General features: G+C 49.3%; 1 protein-coding gene across 7 annotated transcripts in view; it reads right to left on the bottom strand.

The window, feature by feature from the left end:
• Window positions 1–20,925, bottom strand: part of LOC132383137 (epidermal growth factor receptor kinase substrate 8-like protein 1) — a 97,605-nt gene that overhangs the window by 41,019 nt on the left and 35,661 nt on the right. For 3 of the 7 annotated variants that reach the window (XM_059953969.1, XM_059953970.1, XM_059953968.1), the window contains exons 3-6: window positions 15,773–15,810; window positions 4,835–4,899; window positions 3,512–3,673; window positions 2,594–2,743 (exon numbers count right to left, since the gene is read on the bottom strand). In XM_059953969.1, the coding sequence (XP_059809952.1) occupies window positions 2,594–2,743; window positions 3,512–3,673; window positions 4,835–4,899; window positions 15,773–15,810 (415 nt within the window). Of the gene's footprint in view, window positions 1–2,593; window positions 2,744–3,511; window positions 3,674–4,834; window positions 4,900–8,976; window positions 10,277–15,772; window positions 15,811–20,925 lie in introns of those variants that run through there. The other 4 variants (XM_059953971.1, XM_059953972.1, XM_059953973.1 and 1 more) reach the window with 2 other exon arrangements.

Genomic DNA, 20,925 nt, shown 5'->3' with positions numbered 1-20,925 from the left:
CAGAGCTAGTTGTGTCTCCACCCGCACGAGGTCCCTCACCCCCGGCACCCCTTCTCAGCCACCTGTCCCACACCCCTCCCACGGCACTCCACCCTCACCATTCCCAACATGCTTTGTTCCTGCCGGATTTACAGACGTGCTCCCCGCTCCACATTGACAAAAACGGTACTGTGCAAAAGTCTTAGACACCTTAGCTCTATATACACCCCTAAGACCTTTTCACAGTACTGTACGTGTCCTGATGAAGAGACTCGGTCAGAAATGTCGACTGTTTATTCCTCTCCATGGACACTGCCTGACTTGTTGAGTTGCTCCAGAACTTTGAGTGGCCATTTTTGCTTTAAGGAGTGGGTAGCTACCCATAAGAAGTACGGAAGATGTTGTTCATGACCTACTGACTATCGGGCTTTCAAGCTTCTGTGTCTTCTCCCAGAAGGTAGGAGGGAGTGGCCAGGGTCATAATCGAAGGATTAAATGAATGTCTGATATTTAATCAGAGGTTAACGGATCAGGCAGTATCCGTAGAGCCTACAGAAAATGATGGACACAGCCCAATCCATCACAGGAAAAGCTTTTCCCACCATTGAGCACATCTACACGGAGCACTGCCAGAAGGAAGCAGCATGCGTCATCAAAGACCCCACCATCCAGGCCATGCTCTCTTCTTGCTGCTGCCGTCGGGCGGGATGTACAGGAGCCTAAGGTTCCACATCACTAGGTTCAGGACCAGTTATTTTCAACCGTCAGGCTCCTGAATCAGTGTGGATAACTATTCACCTCAGTATTGAACTGATTCCACAACCAACAGACTGATTTTCAAGAACTATACCACTCATGTTCTCAGTATTGTCGGCTCACTTATTTATCATTATTATTATTATTATTATTATAGAGGTATGCTGGAACAAGGTAGATCAGCTGGTTGAGTGGTGTCACAGCAGCAACTTTGCTCTCATCATCAACATCAGTAAGACCAAGGAACTGTGGACTTCACGAGGAAATCTGCAGATGCTGGAAATTCAAGCAACACACGCAAAATGCTGGTGGAACACAGCAGGCCAGGCAGCATCTATAGGGAGAAGCACTGTCGACGTTTCGGGCCGAGACCCTTCATCAGGACCTGTGGACTTCAGGAAGGTGAAGTCGAGGGAACGCACGCCAGTTCCCATCGAGAGATCAGAAGTGGAAAGGGTGAGCAGTTTCAAGTTCCTGGGTGTCAACATCTCTGAGGATCTATCCTGGGCCCAACGCATTGATGCAGTTGCAAAGAAGGCACACAGTTACAAAGAAGGCACACAGTTACTATATTTCATGAGGATTTGGAGGAGAATTGGTATGTCAACAAAGACACTCACAAATTTGCGTTCTAACTAGAACGGGCACTGCACAGGATCGGAAAAAGCTTTAGAAAGTTGTAAGCTCGTCCAGTTCCATCATGGGCACTAGCCTCCCCTGCCTTCATGGGATACAGGAGTCTCTGAAGATACAGACTTATCATTTCAGGAACAGCTTCTTGCCCTATGCCACCAAACTTCTGAATGAGCAATGAAACCATGAACACTTCCTCAGTATCTCTTTACCTCTGGTCTTGCACAACCTAATTTAATTTTCTTTTTTTTTAATAAACTTCTTACTTTAGTTTATTATTTTTTTATTATGTACTGCTGCCACAAACAACAAATTTCACAACATATGCCAGTAATATTAAATCTGATTCTATTATTATTGTTATTATTAATATATTTGCACAGTTAGTCTTCTTTTCACATTGGATTCTTTGTCAATATTTGTTTGCATGCAGTTTTTCATTGATTCCATTGAATTTCTATCTTCTGCTGTGATTGACTGCAGGAGAATGAATTTCAGGGTAGTATATGATGATATATATGTGATATATGTTAATAAATTTACTTTGAACTTTGTGGGAAGAAGATCTTTCACCTAGTAATGTTATGAAGCAAATGTAACATGGCCTCCTCTACTGTCAAAATGAATCCAAACTCAGGTTGGAGGAACAACACCTTATATACCGGCTGGGTAGCCTCCAACCTGATGGCATGAACATTGACTTCTCTAACTTCTGTTAATGCCCCTCCTCCTCTTCTTACCTCATCCCTGACATGTTTGTTTTTTTTTCTCTCTCTGCCCATCACTCTACCTGGTTTCCATCTCCCTCTGGTGCTTCCCTCCTCCCCCTTTCTTTCTCCCGAGGCCTCCCGTCCCATGATCCTTTCCCTTCTCCAGCTCTGTATCACTTTCGCCAATCACCTTTCCAGCTCTCAGCTTCACCCCACCCCCTCCGGTCTTCTCCTATCATTTCGCATTTCCCCTCCCCCCACTACTTTCAAATCTCTTAGTATCTCTCCTTTCAGTTAGTCCTGACGAAGGGTCTCGGCCCAAAATGTCGACAGTGCTTCTCCTTATAGATGCTGCCTGGCCTGCTGCGTTCCACCAGCATTTTGTGTGTGTTGTTTAAATTTCCAGCGTGTTTCCTCGTGTTTACTCATCTAGAATCACCCATCCCACCCTCCTCCATCTACCCTCTAAGAGAGAGAGGTTGGCAGTCCTTCCTTATCAAGGCACACGTACTCACCCCGACCTCAGAGCACTGGAAGAAGTGGATATCGGGCTTGGCTTGGTCAGCCTCCTTGCAGATCAGGATGAGAATGGAATTGTATCGCCAGTTGTTCAGCAGAGAGTCACAATGTTGAATAGCCATCAGCGGGTATGTCTCCAGCTCATCCTAAACCAAACCCAATCAGAAATAAAGACTTGAAGATGAGCTTTCTTTGTCTCACGTACATCGAAACATGAAGGACCACAAGGGCGGGCGGCCCTTGAATGGAATCCCAGTGGGTACAGTTATTGAGTACAGTGTACAATGTGTCACGACCCCCAATGATTCTGTTGTTTATCTTCATCAAACAGCTTCAGCAGACCTGGTTTTGTCTTTATAACCTTCTCATTGGAATCAGCAGTGTAGGTTTATACCTGCTCGGATATGAAGGGAGTTAAAGTCTATGCGGCCGGTACAGCAAAGTGTTCCTTAAGCTAAAGAAGGAACAGGAGAAGTCTATCCTTATATCCTGAGATGAAAGAGTATCCTTCCTTGTCACCTGTACGTCAAGACATACGGGAAAATGGGTTACTTACATCAACGCCTTGCTTACATGCTCACATGCTCCTGGGACCAATGTAGCATGCTCACGATTTACTAATCCGTCGCATGTCTCTGGAACGTGTGAGGAAACCGGAACACCCCAAGAAAACCCACACGCTCACAGGGAGAACGTACAGAGAAGGGCGAGTGATGAATCTCACACTGACCGCTACACCGTGGAAAAATGGTTTGGTGATGGCGGCTATAAGCCCCACCTTGTCCCGTACCCAATGGCCATTATGTCCTTCCCAACTGGACCAACTCCATAGCTACCTCACTGGAACTGGTCCAACCAGTAAGGCTACACAGATCAGCAAAGTTCAGGTCTCTTCCCCCACCGAGGCAGCCTACCTTGGACTCGATGTCCACCAGGCTGACGGCCGATGTGTTGACTTGCAGCAACATTTCCTGTGTCCAGATCCTTCCCTTGCTGTCTAAGCTCTTCAGCTTCTTAATGGACTCTTCCACAGTCTGGGTCTCCTCGCCAGGACCCAGGGGAAAGGTGGTCAGGTGCTGTCAGCAGTAAGACAAGTAAGGTCCAAGTGAGACACATTGGGATGGTGAGGAGAGGAGACTATCGGGAAGATGTTGAGATAAAGGTTGTACTGTTCGGGGCAGAAACATGAATGGTGCAGACAAACTTTAAGTGGGCATATTGAATTAATGGTGAACAAAACATGGGTTAGCCACAGTTAGTGTAGTTCTCGTCGCCCTATCACAGGAAGGAGGTGGAGACTTTGGAGAGGGTATAGAAGCAGTTCAGAATTAGAATCAGTTTTATTATCTCACTGACATATGTTGTGAAATTTGTTGTTTTCTGGCAAGAGGACAGTGCAAGGCATGAAGCTACAATTGAAATAAATAAGAAAATAGTATAAAAGAGGAATAGTGAGGTGATGTTTCACAGGTTCAAGGACTGTTCAGAAATCTGACAGCACAGGGGAAGAAATTCTTCCTGAATCGCTGAGTGTGTGCCTTCAGGCTCCTGTACTGCCTCCCTGATGGTAGCAGTGAGAAGAGGGCACCGCCTTTTGAAGATGTTTTCAGCTGATGTTTTCAACATCCATGATGTTGCCTGGATAAGAGGACGTGTTCTATGAGGAGAGGTTAGGCAAATGTGGGTTGTTTTATCTACAGCGCCAGAGGCTGAGAGGAGACATAATAGAGGTTTATAAGATTATGAAGGGTTTAGTTAGGATAGACAGCCAGTATCTTTTATTAATACTAGAAGGCATACAGTGATGGTGAGAAGCAGATATGGGGGTGAGAAAGAGAAAGTTCGAAGGAGATATAGCGGGAGTGGTGGGGGGGGGATGGTGGCAAGTTTTTATTTTACACAGAGAGTGGCGAGTGTCCCTACAGGCTGCTAGGGGTCTTGCTGAAAGCAGATGCAGTTGCGGTGTTTAAAAAGCCATTCGGCAGAATAGGCAGGGAATGGATTTTAGACGGATCGCATGCAGGCAGAAGAGATTCGGCATCGTGTTCGGCGCCTGCGCTGTGGGCCGGCTCCTGTGCAGTACTGTGCTGCGAATGTAGAGGGAGACATGCAGCAATTATAATTTCTGCATACGTCACAGGGAAGTATGGTCAACGATACCCAGATTTTAGAAAGAGCAGCTTTCTGTTTGGCTCAGCTTTGGATTGAAGTTGACAGCGGAGAGGCCGGTGACTTACATTCACGTAGTACTGGGAGTGATCGTCCATTATGAAGTTGGTGTTGGAATATTTCTTCCTCTGCTCTGCAAATCAAAATGAAAGCAGTGAGTAAAAGTCCTGGTGAGAGAAATATCAACAGATTCTTGGAAAGGGAGTGGCTGTTGCAGCTACAGGTGAGGCAGAGCCTCATTACGGCTCACCCTGCCCTTCTCCGTTCACGTCCGCACACCAGGCGCTGAGCAACCTGTGGCTGCTGCTTCCTTCAATCTGACCACCCTCCACCCCCACCCCCACCTCTCTAAAGTCTTCACCCTGCGACAGTGCAGAGTAAATCACAGCACGGACCACTTCGCATACGTCAAGGAGAGTTGTGCAAATTCCAGCGTCAAAGTTGCAAAACCGGACCATCTGAGCCCTCCCTCTCTGGCAAGGGCAGGGCCAGTTATCACAGGGACGTCTCTGAGCCCGACCTCCGCTTTCCCTTTGTCTTTTGAAACACTGCCGAACCTCTCGGGCTAGCAGCTACCGGCGTTTGGAGAATTCACCGTCCGCGATGCCAGGCCGCAGAAGATCACAAACACAAGAGATTCTGTGGGTGCTGGAAACCCAGAGTATCACACACAAAAAGCTGGAGGAGCTCAGCAGGTCAGGCGGCGTCTAGGGAGAGGAATGAACAATTGCCATTTCCCGCAAATTTCTAGCAAATTCCCGCCACTGCCCAGAAGGAGCTTGTACATTCTCCCCGTGACCATGAGGGTTTCCTCGGGGTGCTCCGGTTTCCTCCCACAGTCCGAAGGCGTGCCGGTCGGTCGGTTAATTGGTCAGTGTAAACTGTCCCGTGATTGTTAAATTGGGGGATTGCTTGACGTCGTGGCTCGAAGGACCTATCCTGCTTGGTACCTTAATAAATAAATAAATCGGTAAATACACAAATCAGAACTGTTGCTCTCATTTCCTGATAACAGATTCAGATTTTTTTTAAAAATCACGGGTATATTGAAACATACAGTGAAACGCGGTCATTTGCGTTAACTCCAACACAACCCAAGGGTGTGCGAGTGTTGTCATGCGTTTCAGTGCCAATGTAACATCTACAATCCTCAACAACAGCACAAAACATAACAGAACAACCAAGCCCCCTTCCTCCCTCCCACCCATGCACGCGCGCGGTCCTCTAAGTGCAGGACAGAACGTCTCCGCTCCCCCCCCCCCCCACCCTTCAGAGTGGCACTCGCAGAGATTTCGGGCTTCGACTTCCCCCACTGGACTCACAGTGGACTCAGGGCTCGAGTCACCAGACCTCGAATCCCAGACCTCCAAATGATTTCTAGAGCCGGCTGGTCGACTGGGAGTCTGGAAGCCGGAGGAGAGGTGCAAGTGCTCCCTCTCTGTGTCTCGTCTCGCTCCTGATCTGCATGGGCCCCCTCACTCTGTATCTTTCTACCCTCTCCATTCGCCCATCGCCCCACAAACCCCTCCCACTGGGTCCCCTCACCTTCTGTTCCCACCTGCCCTCCCCTGATTCTATTCTCCACCCTCCTGTCCTACCAGATCTCAGCATCTGCTGCCCCTTGAAAAACCTCCCAGCCACTATGGCAATTGCCCCTGTCCCCTCCTCCATCTGCCTATCACCCCCCCCCCCCTTCTGCAAGAGACACATTTAATTGGCCACAGATAGATTTAGGATGAAAGATTAGCTTCAGATATCAACATATCAAAACATAGAGTGAACTGGGTCAAACCAAATCAGTGATAATGTGCTGGAGGCAGCCTGTAAGTTCTGCCTCGCTTCCAGCGCCAGCGTAACGTGCCCATATCTCACTAACCCTAACCCATAGTGTACGCCTTTAGAACGTGGGAGGAGACCAGGGAGAAACCCGTGCGATCATGGGAAGAATGGGTAGACTCCTTACAGTGACTGCTCTGTGAAGTGATTGTGCTAACTACTGCACTACCGTGCAAGTTTTCCTTTCTGCTGGGTTCCTGGCCTCAGCTGGGGCCGCAGAGGTTCCCTGACCAGACCGCAAGAGCCAGCTTTGTGAAGAAACACAATCTCTGCTTCTCCGTCACCTCCCCCTGCCCAAAGCTGGCGCAGAGAGGGGGGCTTTGGAGCACAAATCAGATCGGGAGCCAAGATACCGAGGAAGGGGCGGCTCCTAGAAACAACTGCAGACATGGGAATAGCTTTCTGCTCCTCTGAGAGAGAGGAGGACACAGCCTGGCCCATCACCATAAGACAAAGGAGCAGAATTAGGCCATTCAGCCCATCAAGTCTGCTCTGCCATTCCATCATGGCCGATACCATATCCCATTCGACCCTATACACCTGCCTTCTTGCCATATCCTTGGATGCCCAGACCAATCAGAAAACATTCAACTTCTGCATTAAATATACACATGGACTTGGCCTCCACCATAGTCACACCATTGGCAGCATCTACAGGAGGCATCTATGATCAAGATTCCCCTCTGACCGGGTCATGCCCTCTTCTCACTACAACCATAACGCAGGAGGTACAGAAGCCAGAAGTCCCACACCACCAGTTCAGGAACAGCTACTTCCCTTCAATCCATCAGATTTGTAAACCATAAACACAGGAGATTCTGCAAAAGCTGGAAAAAGGTACTCGTTAGGTCAAGCAGCATCTATGGAAAGGAATAAACCATCAACAAGACCCATAATCAGTTTCCGATAAAGCAGTTGTGTGCCTTAGTTCCGAATTCAGGAGCCTCCAAAAAAATTATTGTGACATTTTTCTGCTTCCTGTGTTAATAACAATTATACGCACAAGAAAATGGGAGCAGCAGTAGGCCATCCAGCCCCTCAAGGCTGAACTATCTTTGAGCATGATTGTGATGGGGAATGTCATAGGTAAGATCTATTTTAATGCAGACAGTTGGGACTCGCTACCAGGGGTGGTGCTAGAGGCAGATACAGTCGGGAACATTTAAGAAACTCTCACATAGGTACAATCCCCGAGTCCTGATGAAGGGTGTTGGCCTGAAGAATTCCTTTCCATAGATGCTGCCTGCCCTGATGAGTTTCTCCGAGTTTTGTGTGTGTTACTCTTCTGTGGGCAGGTGGATGATAGAAATGTAGAGGACTATACAGAAGGCAAGGGTTAGATTGATCTTGGAGTAGGTCAAGAGGTCAGAATAACATTGTGGGCTGAAGGGCCTGTATTGTGCTGTCATGTTCTATGCTCCATGCTCCCTGCGCTTTCCCCCAGGTATTTACTGATTTTAAAGTCTGCAGTGTTTACAATGAGTGGCAGCAACTCCACTTTGGCAGGTCTGGAGTCACATACATACAGGCCAAGCTTCATGAAAGGGTGGGGGATCACACTCCCTTCCGGGAGATCAGTCGACCAATTGGATCTTCGCGACAATTTCACAGTCACCCCCACCGAAACTAGCGCTGCTTAAACTCCAGTTATATTCAATTACCTGGATTCGAATTTGCCAGCTGCCCTGGTGAGATGTGGGCTCAGGTCTCAGGATCAGCCGTCGAGCACCTGTTGGAATGGTGTCCTAACCATTCAGTGTCGCGCCCAAGGAAAGCGCAGGCACCGGTTAGTAAGCGTGTCATGTGCATCCAGCTACACTGCATGGGCACGGGCACACTTGTGTGTAGTTTTAGAATGGTCTGTGGACTGGGCCCCACTGCGCATCTGTCTAGTCCGGGGGTTCCCACCTTTATTCTGCTGTGGACCCCGACCATTCACCGAGAGGTCCATGGACCCCAGATTGGGAAACCCTGCGTTGTGTGCGCGTGCGCGTGCTTTCTGGTGCGCCCTTTCCAACCAGGCAACCTGGACTGCAACAGGATCGAGGCTGATTCTACCTCCGCCACCTCTCCCCAAAAGACACACTATTCAGTGAAGGAAAGTGAGAGCTCCAGCCTGCCCAGGTCTCGCCACGACCCTCCCTCTCTGCCTGCCACAGGATAAAGGCCTGGAAGTTCCCGACCCATGGCGAGCAGGAATGAAAAGTCATACCACTACCAAGCCGAACCCAACCCCGCCCTACTATGCCGAATAGTCCAAAGTTTGGAGTGAGGTGTGACTGTTTTCAGCAGTTTCATAAAACTCTCGCCTCCCCAAACACTGAGCAAACCTAGACTTTAATCGTTTCCTCATGAGGAATGGAGTGTTACTGACCTGGGTGCCTCCTCTCACAGCTGTCCTTTAGTCCTTTAATGTCAGGTGCCTTTTCTCGCGAGCTGGGAGGTTGAGTTCTGCCACGAGTAGGAAGTGCACTGCAGATAACAGGTGAATGGTTTCGCCACCTGTTATTTTATAACTTTAATCGTTGGGCAGGGCTTCAGTCAGGGATTAACCCTGTGTGAGCCTTTCCTGTCAGGAGTGTAGTCCTCATCCCAGACACTCCCCTCTTAAACACAGGCAACACACAGAAAATGCTGGAGAAAATGCAGGCAGCATAGAACCATAGAACATTACAGCACAGAAACAGGCCTTTCGGCCTTTCTTGGCTGTGCTGAACCATTTTTCTGCCTAGTCCCACTGACCTGTACCTGGCCCATACCCCTCCAAACCCCTCTCATCCATGTACCTGTCCAAGTTTTTCTTAAATGTTAAAAGTGAGCCCGCATTTACCACTTCATCTGGCAGCTCATTCCACACTCCCACCACTCTCTGTGTGTTCCCTTTAAACTTTTTCCCCTTCACCCTTAACCCATGTCCTCTGGTTTTTTTTTCTCCCCTAGCCTCAGTGGAAAAAGCCTGCTTGCATTCACTCTATCCATACCCATCATAATTTTATACACCTCTATCAAATCACCCCTCATTCTCCTACGCTCCAGGGAATAAAGTCCTAACCTATTCAACCTTTCTCTGTAACTCAAGTTTCTCAAGTCCTGGCAACATCCTTGTAAACCTTCTCTGCACTCTTTCAACCTTATTAATATCCCTCCTGTAATTCGGTGACCAAAACTGCACACAATATTCCAAATTTGGCCTCACCAATGTCTTATACAACCTCACCATAACATTCCAACTCTTATACTCAATACTTTGATATATAAAGGCCAATATACCAAAAGCTCTCTTTATGACCCTATCTACCTGTGACGCCACTTTTAGGGAATTATGTTTCTGTATTCCCAGATCCCTCTGTTCTACTGCACTCCTCAGTGTCCTACCATTTACTTTGTATGTTCTACCTTGCTTTGTCCTTCCAAAGTGCAATACCTCACACTTGTCTGCATTAAACTCAACACCGCCAATCTTTGTATCATCAGCAAACTTGCAGATACAATTTGCCACATTGTCATCCAGATCATTGATATAGACGACAAATAACAATGGACCCAGCGCTGATCCCTGTGGCACAAAAGTGGGAAAAAAAGTACTGTCGACGTTTCGGGCCGAGACCCTTCGGCAGGACTGGGGAAAGAAAGGTGAGGAGTAGGTTTGAAAGATGGGGGGAGGGGAGAGAGAAACGCAAGGTGATGGGTGAAACCAGGAAGGATGGGGGGAATGAAGTGAAGAGCTGGGAAGTTGATCAGTGAAGGAGATACAGTGCTGGGGGTGGGGGTCTGATAGGAGAGTACAGAAGGCCATGGAAGAGAGAAAAGGGGGGATGGAGTACCAGAGGGAGGTGATGGGTGGGCAAGGAGATAAGGTAAGAGAGGGAAAGAGGGATGGGGAGTGGTGAAGGGGGAAGGGGCATTACCAGAAATTTGAGAAATCGATGTTCATGCCATCAGGTTGGAGGCTACCCAGACAGAATACGAGGTGTTGTTCCTCCAGCCTCATTGCTACAGTAGAGGAGGCCGTGGGTAGACATACCAGGATGGGAATGGGAAGTGGAATTAAAACGTGTGGCCGCTGGGAGATCCCACTTCCTCCGGTGGTTGGAGCATTGCCTCTCTCTGGTGCTCCACCCCCATTTTTCTTTCTTCCATGGCCTTCTGTCCTCTCCTATCAAACTCCCCTTTTCCAGCCCTGTATCCCTCCCACCAATCAACTTTCCAGCTCTTTATATCATCTCCCCTCCTCCCAGTTTCACCTATCACCTTGAGTGCCTCTCTCTCTCCCCCCCCCCCCCCACCACCCGCCACCTTTTAAATCTACTCCTCATCTTTTTTTCTCCAGTCCTGTCAAAGGGTTTTGGCCTTAAACGTCAACTGTACTTCTTTCCTATAGATGCTGCTCGGCTTGTTGAGTTCCTCCAGGATCTGTGTGTATGTTGCTGGGATTTCCAGCATCTGCACGTTTTCTCTTGTGAAACTTTACACAGAACTACTTCGGACTGCCATCCCTCAAGGTCACTACTTGCCAGTCCTGATGAAGGATCTCAGCTTGGAACATCGACTTTCCTTTCCATAGGTGCTGCCTGACCTACCAAGTTCCTACAGCATTTTGAGCTCGACACAGTGCCTCTTCCTCAGAAGGCTAAGGAAACTTTATAAAGCACTGGTAAGGCCTCTTTTGAGTACTGTGAGCAGCTTTGGGCCCCTTATCTTCGAAAGGATGTGCTGAAACGGGAGAGGGTTCAAAGGCGGTTCACAGAAATGATTCCAGGACTGAATAGCTCTGGGCCTGTGTTCACTAGAATTCAAAAGAATGAGAGGTGACCTCATGGAAATCGATCAGATGGTGAAAGGCCTTGATAGAGTTGATGTGGAGAGGAAATTTCCTATTGTGGGAGAGTCTAAGACCAGAGGACACGGCCTCAGAATAGAGGGAAATGCTTTTAGAATGGAGATGAGGAGGAATTCTTTCAGCCAGAGAGTGGTGAATCCATGGAATTCTTTACCACAGGCAGCTGTGGAGGCCAAGTCTTTAAGGCAGAGGTTAATGGATTCTTGATTGGTCGGGGCATGAAGGGATATGGGGAGAGGGCAGGAAATTGGGTTTGAGAGGGAGATTGGATCAGCCATGATGAAATGGCAGAGCAGACTCAATGGGCCAAATGGCCTAATTCTGATCCTATATCTTTTGGTCTGATGTTCTTATGACCTTAAATTCGGCATGTCCGTTGCCGCTCGCGGATTTTTACGAGTACGCCACCGAAAGTATCCAGTCCAGACGCATCACAGCCTGGTGCGGCCACTGCTCTGCACGTGCCTGCAGGAAACTGCAGAGAGTCCAGTCCACCACACAGACCAGCCTCCCCTCCACTCGCTCCCTCTAGACTTCCTCCTGCCTTGGGAAAGCAGCCAAAGGAATCAAGAGCCCCTCCTCCCCACGGACGTTTTCCCTTCTCCCCACTTCCGTCAGGTGGAAAGTCAACGGGCACCACCAGGCTCAAGCACAGCGTCTATCCCACGGTCGTAAAACTCAGGAACGGACTTCTCACGCAGCAAAGAGGAAGTCTTGATATCACAGTCTACCTCGACGTGAACCTTGTCCTTTACTTGTCTGCCTGCTTTGCATTTTCTCTGTAACTGTGACACTACGTTCTGTATTCTGCTTTTTTAACTCCTTCTGCACACCCTCAGTGTTCTTACATAATGCATCTTGGTGCGTGCGAAGGTGAAGGGCTTTCTTTGTCACACGTACACCGGAACATACAGTGGAGTGCGTTGTTTGTGTCAGATCAGCGAGGATTGTGCTGGGGGCAGTCTGCGACTGTTGCCACGATTCCAGCCCGCCCACACCTCACTGACCCTAACCCATACCCATCTGGAATGTGGGAGGAAGCCCACTCGGTCACGGGGAGAATGTACACTACCCCTACCCCTGATATTCGTGTGTACCTCTATCAAACCCCCCTTCATTCTCGTACAGTCCACAGAATAAAGTCCGAACCTTTTCAACCGTTCCCTGTAACCCAGGTCCTCAAATCCTGGCATCATCCTCGTAAACTTTCTCTGCATCCTTTCACTTGTATTGATTCCTTTCCTATAGGTAGGTCACCAGAACTGCGTACAAAGCAGGCCTCACCAAATTCTCAGGCAACTTCAACATAACTTTCTGTGGTAAACCATGTATATCTGTTTGGATATGCCCCTCTGCTGACTGCTCCTGTGGCTCCTCCCACAGTCATTCAACATGGTCGTGCTCCGTTTTGCTGTTAACGAAAGCCTATCGTTATTTACTCTACTTCCAGTCTCCTAGAGCTATTGATAGTGCATCACTTTCCAGCTCCTGTACTCAATACTTTGATTTATTAAGGCCAATGTGCTGATACGACCCTGTCTGCTCGTGAACTTTCTATACAACCCTGTCTGCTCATGAGTTCTCTATACGACTCTATCTGCCCGTGAGTTTACTATACGACTCTGTCTGCCCGTGAACTTTTTTACAGCCCTATCTACCTGATACTTGATATTTCTAGCCTGGAGTAAAATATTGTCTATCTGTGACTCTCATAGTTTTACAAGCCACGACTGGATATTCCCTCGTCCTCTGCTGTTGCAGAAAACACAACCCGGGTGAGTCTAAGTTGTTTAATCCAGGCAGGATTCTGGTGAATGTCTTTGGCAGCCTCTGTAAGTTCCTATAATGGGGGTGACTGAAACTGCACAGAATACCCCAAAGTTTCATCGAGCTGCGTCACTCCTTCCTGACCCATATCTTTACTGCCCCGAGTGACAAACCCTGGCATGCAGTACACACCTTTGCCACCATATCTACTTGTGTTGCTGATTTCTGGGAGTAATGGACCTGGATCCCCAGCTCACTCTGCATATCGACATGGAGAGCATTCGCCATTGCTTCATAGCCACCAGCAATGACGTCACTGCAACGCTATGTGACATCATCACCACCACAGTGACATCATCACCACCACAGTGACATAATAGCTGCAATGACATCATCACCACCCGTAATGATGTCTGTTGCTCCAAATGACATCACCGCCCCATCAATTACATCACCACCACCTACCATAACATCTTTGACACCGATGACAAAGTGAACATAACTTACACTTTTTCTTTTTACCAAGTGAAAAACAGTTTCTGCCAATAGCTTTGCACGAAATGCACGTGGTTCTTATTTCTGTTTCTGCCTTGGAATTATTTTAATATGCTTTTCACTCCTTGCAAAACTTGTGGTTCCCTCAGTTTCAAGTTCAGTATTTTACCCTTACACCCTGATGGTGCACAGTTGTGTGTGTGTCCGGACCATCCTAACCTCAGCCCTGCATCAGGGTCCAGCTGAACCAGAAGATTTACCCCTGCAGCCATGGTTAAGGCTGGCTTTCGCCTGATGCAGTTGAGCAGGAAAGCAGCTTACTTTGAAGGCATGTCATCAGCGGTTGTTGAACAAACAAAGTTATTCTGCTGATATGCTTGGCCACTACACTAGTCGACCATGCAAAACACATAGGCAAATGTGCAGCTGGGAGAAACGCAAACATAAAACTAGGCACTGTGCAGGATCACAACTGCACAGAACCCAACAGTCACCGTGCAAATGTGCACGGTCCGATCAGCTGACGGGCAGACGCACGATGTGCACGGTCCGATCAGCCGACGGGCAGACGCACGATGTGCACGGTCCGATCAGCCGACGGGCAGACGCACGATGTGCACGGTCTGATCAGCCGACGGGCAGACGCACGATGTGCACGGTCCGATCAGCCGACGGGCAGACGCACGATGTGCACGGTCTGATCAGCCGACGGGCAGACGCACGATGTGCACGGTCCGATCAGCCGACGGGCAGACGCACGATGTGCACGGTCCGATCAGCCGACCGGCAAACGCACGATGTGCACGGTCCGATCAGCCGACGGGCAGACGCACGATGTGCACGGTCCGATCAGCCGACGGGCAGACGCACGATGTGCACGGTCCGATCAGCCGACGGGCAGACGCACGATGTGCACGGTCCGATCAGCCGACCGGCAAACGCACGATGTGCACGGTCCGATCAGCCGACCGGCAAACGCACGATGTGCACGGTCCGATCAGCCGACGGGCAGACGCACGATGTGCACGGTCCGATCAGCCGACGGGCAGACGCACGATGTGCACGGTCCGATCAGCCGACCGGCAGACGCACGATGTGCACGGTCCGATCAGCCGACGGGCAGACGCACGATGTGCACGGTCCGATCAGCCGACCGGCAAACGCACGATGTGCACGGTCCGATCAGCCGACCGGCAAACGCACGATGTGCACGGTCCGATCAGTCGACCGGCAGACGCACGATGTGCACGGTCCGATCAGTCGACCGGCAGACGCGCAAAGATTAAAGAACGGCGTAGTAGCATAAGAGTTAGTGATTACTGATCAGAGTTCAATTCCCACCGCTGCCTGTATGGAGCTCGGAAGTTCTCTCTGTGACACCGTGCGTTTCCTCCAGGTGCTCCGGTCTCCTCCCACAATCCACAGCGGTACGGGTCAGGGTTAGCGAGTTGCGGGCAGGCTATGCTGGTGCTGGAAGCGTGGCGGCAATTGCAGTCTGCCCAGTGCAATCCTCATCGATCTGATCCGACGCAAATGACACATTTGACTGTGTGTTTCAATGCTTTGATATATGTGACGAATGAAGCTAGCCCTTTACAAACCTTGTCACGTGTATATCGAAGTATACAGTGTAGAAAGTGAGGCTTGCGCCAATGACAGAACGCAGTCCGAGGGTGCGTTGAGTGTAGCTTGCAAGTGCCGCCACGCTCCCGGTGCCACATCGCCTGCCCACAACTCGCTAACCCTACCCCGTACCTCTTTGGAGTGTAGGGGGGAGACCCGCGCAGTCACGGTGAAAGAGTACTAACTCCTAACGGACAGAGCGGGAACTGAACCTCGAGTGCTGGTGTGAGAAAGCACAACGCCACCACGAAGCAAAGAAAAATGGCTTGCCCCAAGGTGACAAAAAGACAACTGGGCCAAGCCCAGAAGGCTACTGCCGCCATCCCGCCCATTCCCTTTCTCCCCAGCCCACCCCCTGCTCGGGTCCCGAGCTTCCCCTCGAGATTCTCTGCTACAAGCATCCACACTTGACAACCTGGTGATGGAGGAACGAGACAAAACTCACCGTAAATGGACCTGCCGCTGGGTTTAGAAGTCTTCTCGCTGCAGAGTGAAACACAAGACAAGATGATTTAAGGATCTGGCTGGTGCCAATCCCAAACTTTCCATTATATCACATGCTTCTGGCTTCGCTTGGCACCTGTTCAATTGTAACCTCCTCTCCAGAACAGTTCCTGTTTGCAAAAACTCACCTCCTGCAATCGCCCTGTTGACCCGATGAGACCGCGGTTGCTCGTTGCAAGGCACTGTGCCTTCAGTCCCTGTTATGTGTGGGATGTTGAAGGCATAGGTGATGCCTGTGTTATTTTCCCATTCATCACCATAAAGGACGGGGCAGTAACAGCTCAGCCTGGATTAAATGGGCAAGTTTCGAGGCAGTGGTGCTCCATGAGTCAATGTGCGCTCATGTGCACGCACACCATCACATGCGTGCACAGTTGCAGACACAAAATTCCTCCGATGCTCACAGAGCAACTACGAAGACAGGCAGCTCCGCTGGAATTCCAAGCCCCACACACGCAAGATGCTGACGGAGCTCATAGACGCTGGCTGCCCTACTGAGTTCTTCCAGCATTTAGTGCGCGCCACACAAAAATCAATTCACTATTCTTCTCTCCTTCCAGTCCCTCACCCAGCGCTCCGTTGTTCAACGTGACTGTGGGGTTTACGGTAGTCGGTGATTGGTCAAAAACAGAACCATTATCAAATGAGCAACAGCTTCTTACATAACCCGGCCCTCAAACAGAACAATTATGGCTGTGACTAAATTGTGTTAATCTGTTCGACAAAGAGGAAGTGAAACCCTCGGCCAATGAAGTACCTCCGTTTCAGTTTTACATTTTATTAGTTACACCCGTACACCCGTTCATTCGTGCAAATACCTAATCGGCCAATTATTTCTGTAACGCTGGTCCTTGGGCCCCAGTAAAAAGTTTGTAAAGGCAACACACAGGAACTCAGCAGGCCAGGCAGCATCTATGCAAAGGAATGAATGCTCGACATTTTGGCCGAGATGCTTCATCAGGACTTTCTACTTACCAAGCATCCCTTAGTATTTTCCTGGCTAGTTTGATGCTTACTGACCCTTCACTGATACTAGCTTTCTGACACCACATTTATCAGACTAAACTATTTCAACTTCCTCTCTGGCCCTTTATCACTTCCTAGCTGTCCGCCCCCCCCCCCCCCCGGCATCTACCCCCTTCCTTCCCAATCCTGAAGAAGGGTCTCAGCCCGAAACGTTGACTGCTCATTCACTTCCATAAACGCTGTCTGACCTGCTGACCTCCGGCATTTAGTGTGTTAATTTAAGCTCTGTAGCTGTTGTGGTGGGATTCAAACTGACATTTCTAGATAATCAGATTATACCTGAGGATTATAAACAGTTGATTCCCCATGAAGAACTCCACAAGCAATGAGCGGAGATTCAGCTACAGCAAGCTGTAAATCGACAAAGATTTAAACCAGTTTATTTAGGGTATGTCAGTTGCCTCTGGCCTTGAAACTGGGCCCTGGGCCAATCCTTGCTGACAGCCTAGCTCTGGTATGTGCTCCTCAATTAACAAAGCTGAGCTTTAATTTGGGCTAGAAACTGAAGGCTGGGTTGTGCAGATCAATAGATCGTCAAGTGCGACAACTCCAGCAGAGATAAATGTGACTACCAGTCTTAAGAAGGTAGCCGTTCCCCTGATAACATCGAAGGGCCTTGGGTGGGGTGGAACTAATTGAACTTTGCCGAATGAGACGCCAACACTCAAACCAGGAACTCCTCAGGACCCTCCGTGCCAGAATTACTCTCAAAGAGCTGCGATTTGGTTTGGCAGTAAAGGCCAAGGACGTCTTGTGAGGAGAGGCAGACTCCACAAACAGGCGGATCGAGGGTTGAGGAAAGGAATGGGAAACTGGTAGATCGATAATGTTGGAATTCAGCTGGGTCTGTGGGCTGGAGGCTGGAGATAAAGGGAAGAACAGAGTGACAGCTTGGACACAGGGCCCTCAGCCCACAAACCCATGCCAACCATCAAGAGAACATTTAAACATAGTTACACCAATCTGCACTTTCATTCTGACATTCCCAGTCCCTCTAGGTTCTACAGGCTAGGAGCAGTCAATCAACTAACTAACACCCTCCCGCAAGTCTTTGGGATGTGGGAGGAAACCTGGACATCCAGAGGAAACCCACGTGTTTGCATGGAGAACAGGCAAACTCCACACAGTCAGCGCACGAGGTCGGGATCGGACCCGGATCTTTGGTGCCAAGGGGCAGCGATTCTACCTGCTGTGCCTCTCTACATAGAACACAGACCATTACATTACATTCGAGGCCCTTCGGCCCATTATGTTGTGCTGACTTTTTAACCTACTCTGAAATCAATCTAACCCTTCCCTCCCATTTAGCCATCCATTTTTCTTTCAACTACGTGCCTATATAATTTTTTTTTTAAAACGCCCCTTACGTATCTGCCGCTACCACCACCCCCTTTGGCAACGTTGAACCATAGAACATTACAGCACAGAAACAGGCCTTTCGGCCCTTCTTGGCAGTGCCAAACCATTTCTCTGCCCATGTTCCAAGTACCCACCACTCTCTGTGTAAAGGACATCCTCCCAAATTTTCCTCCAATCACCTTAAAATTATACTCTCTTGCATTAGCCACTTCCACCCCAGGAAGAAGGTCCCTCTGAGAACAGTTGCAGTTAACAGGGATTTATTTTGAAATAAGTGGGAGAGGATCTATACCCTTGGGTGGCAGGATGATAGGGAGGTAAATTATTGGCAAAACCACTAGCTGACAAGGCAGTAAGCTGAAATCTGGCACGTGCCACTTGAATGCAGATTGAGGAGGAACTTTCTGGAAGGACTGTTGCAGACACTAAGGAAGGAACAACTTGCCCACCTGAGGGAGGGGTATGATGGTTCCATTGTTTTTCTGGAAACTAGGATCGGTAAGATGGCATGCCTAACAGAACGGCAGCCTCACTGGACCAGACGCCCAGGGTCAACTCTGACCTCAGATGTTGTCTGTGTGGAGTCTGCAAGTTCTCCCCATGACCACGTGGGCTCCCCTGGGTTCTCCGGTTTCCTCCGACATCCTGACTCCTGGGGGTCAGTAAGACATTGGTGCTGTAAATTGCCCCCAGTGCATCGGTGGGAAGGGGGATCTGGAGAGAATTGATGGGAGAGTGGAGGTTTAACAGGTTGCCACCCACTTCAACTCTGCCTCTCATTCCCATCTAGATATGTCCATACATGGCCTCCTCTACTGCCATGATGAGGCCAAACTCAGGTTGGAGGAGCAACACCTCATAGACCGTCTGGGTAGCCTCCAGCCCCTTGGTATGAACATCGAATTCTCCAACTTCCTGTAATTCCCTCCCTCTCCCTTCCCTCATCCCAGTTTCACTCTGCCTCCTCCTCCAGCTGCCTATCACCTCCCTCATGATTCTGCCTTCTTCTACTACCCATAGTGCTTTCCCCTTACATTCCTTCTTCACCTCTTCTGCCTATCCCCTCCCTGCTTCCCCTCCCCCACCTCTTGATCTTTCCTCTGATTGGTTTTTCACCTGGCACCCGCCAGCCTTCTCCTCCCCTCCTTCCCCACACCTTCTTTATGGTGCCCCTGCCCCCTCCCCCTTCAGTCCTGACGAAGGGTCTCGGCCCGAAACGTTGACCGCTCGTTTGCACGGATGCTGCCCGACCTGCTGAGTTCCTCCAGCGTGCTGTGCGTGTTGCTTCATGTTTACCAGAGTGCTGCCTGGACTAGAGAGCAAGTCTTATGAGGGTAGGTTGAGGGAGGTAGGACTTTTCTCCTTGGAGCGAAGGAGGATGAGAGGTGAGATGACATCGATGTACAGGATTAAGAGGCTGAGCTCAAGTGGACAGCCAGAGACTTTTTACCAGGGCAGAAATGGCTAATATAGGGGGCATAGTTTTAAGAAGTTCAGAAGAATGTATTAGGGAGGGTGGTGTCAAAGTTAAGTTTTTTTTTGTGGGTGAGTGGAACGCCCTGCCAGGGATGGTGGCAGAAGGAAAAACATTAGTGGCATTTCCGAAATTTTTAGATAGGCACAAGGATGATAGAAAAATGGAGGGGAGGGTGAGATTGCTCTGAGGGTAGGTTAAAAGGTCGGAACAACATCGTGGGCTGAAGGGCCAGTACTGTTCTACGAGGGGTGATTGATAAGTTCGTGGCCTAAGGTAGAGGAGTCAGTTTTGGAAGACCAAGCACATTTATTTTTCCTACATTTACACACTTAGCCCAGCGGTCGTGGAGCGTACGGATCCCTTCTTTGTGGAAGTCGGCATCTTGGACCTCCAGAAGTGGTCCACGGCAGGGGTGATTGATAAGTTGGTGGCCTGAGGTCGAAGGAGATGAGTTATTAACTTCAAACTTTCTGCATAATCACTCAGAGTTGAACTGCATGTGCATGTAGCGAGAGCTGTATAACTCATCTCCTTCTACTTTAGGCCACAAACTTATCAATCACCCCTGCGGTGGACACTTTCTGGAGGTCCAAGATCCGTATGCTCCACGACCGTAGGAGGGAACTATGGTGAAAAATAAGTGTGCAAGGTTTTCTAAAATTGACTCCTTCTACCTTAGGCCATGAACTTATCAATCACCCCTCGTATGTTCTTTTCTCTGTTCTCTATTCTGTGTTCTTTGTTCAATGCTCTATGCTCAATGTGGTAAAGGGCTCCTCAAATAGCCTCTGCCAACCATATCCAGCTCCTGGCTTTCACGTGTGGCTCAGCTACTAATACCAGCAGAACTGTTGTTACTGACAGGAGAAGGGGCAAAGGTGGATCACTGGCGCATTAAATCCAGTCACTTCAGGCAGTTGGGGCTTATCAGCCGTGGTTAGCACCATCTAGGAGAAGGAAAACTTTGATCCCAAACCTCCGCTGCCTTGTGGCCATACCCACTCAGGGGGAAGGCTTCAAGAGTAAATCCTGAGTGAAAACCTGGAGCCGGAGCCCCTAAAGCAGTCCTACGTTGAGCTCAACGCTGACTGGCAACTCCTGCGATGCTGCTGGTGCATCGGTCTCTACCACTCCTTTGGGTTTGTCAGATACGTGGAGATGGGGAGCTTGCTCTCCATATTGTATTGTCCTGGCTAACAAACCTAGACAGCTAGGATGCAACATCCATGGTC

Source organism: Hypanus sabinus, chromosome 29, assembly GCF_030144855.1.
Source record: "Hypanus sabinus isolate sHypSab1 chromosome 29, sHypSab1.hap1, whole genome shotgun sequence".
NCBI lineage: Eukaryota > Metazoa > Chordata > Chondrichthyes > Myliobatiformes > Dasyatidae > Hypanus > Hypanus sabinus.
The sequence above is the reverse complement of the archived record's forward strand: the minus strand, read 5'-3'. Positions and strand labels throughout refer to the sequence as shown.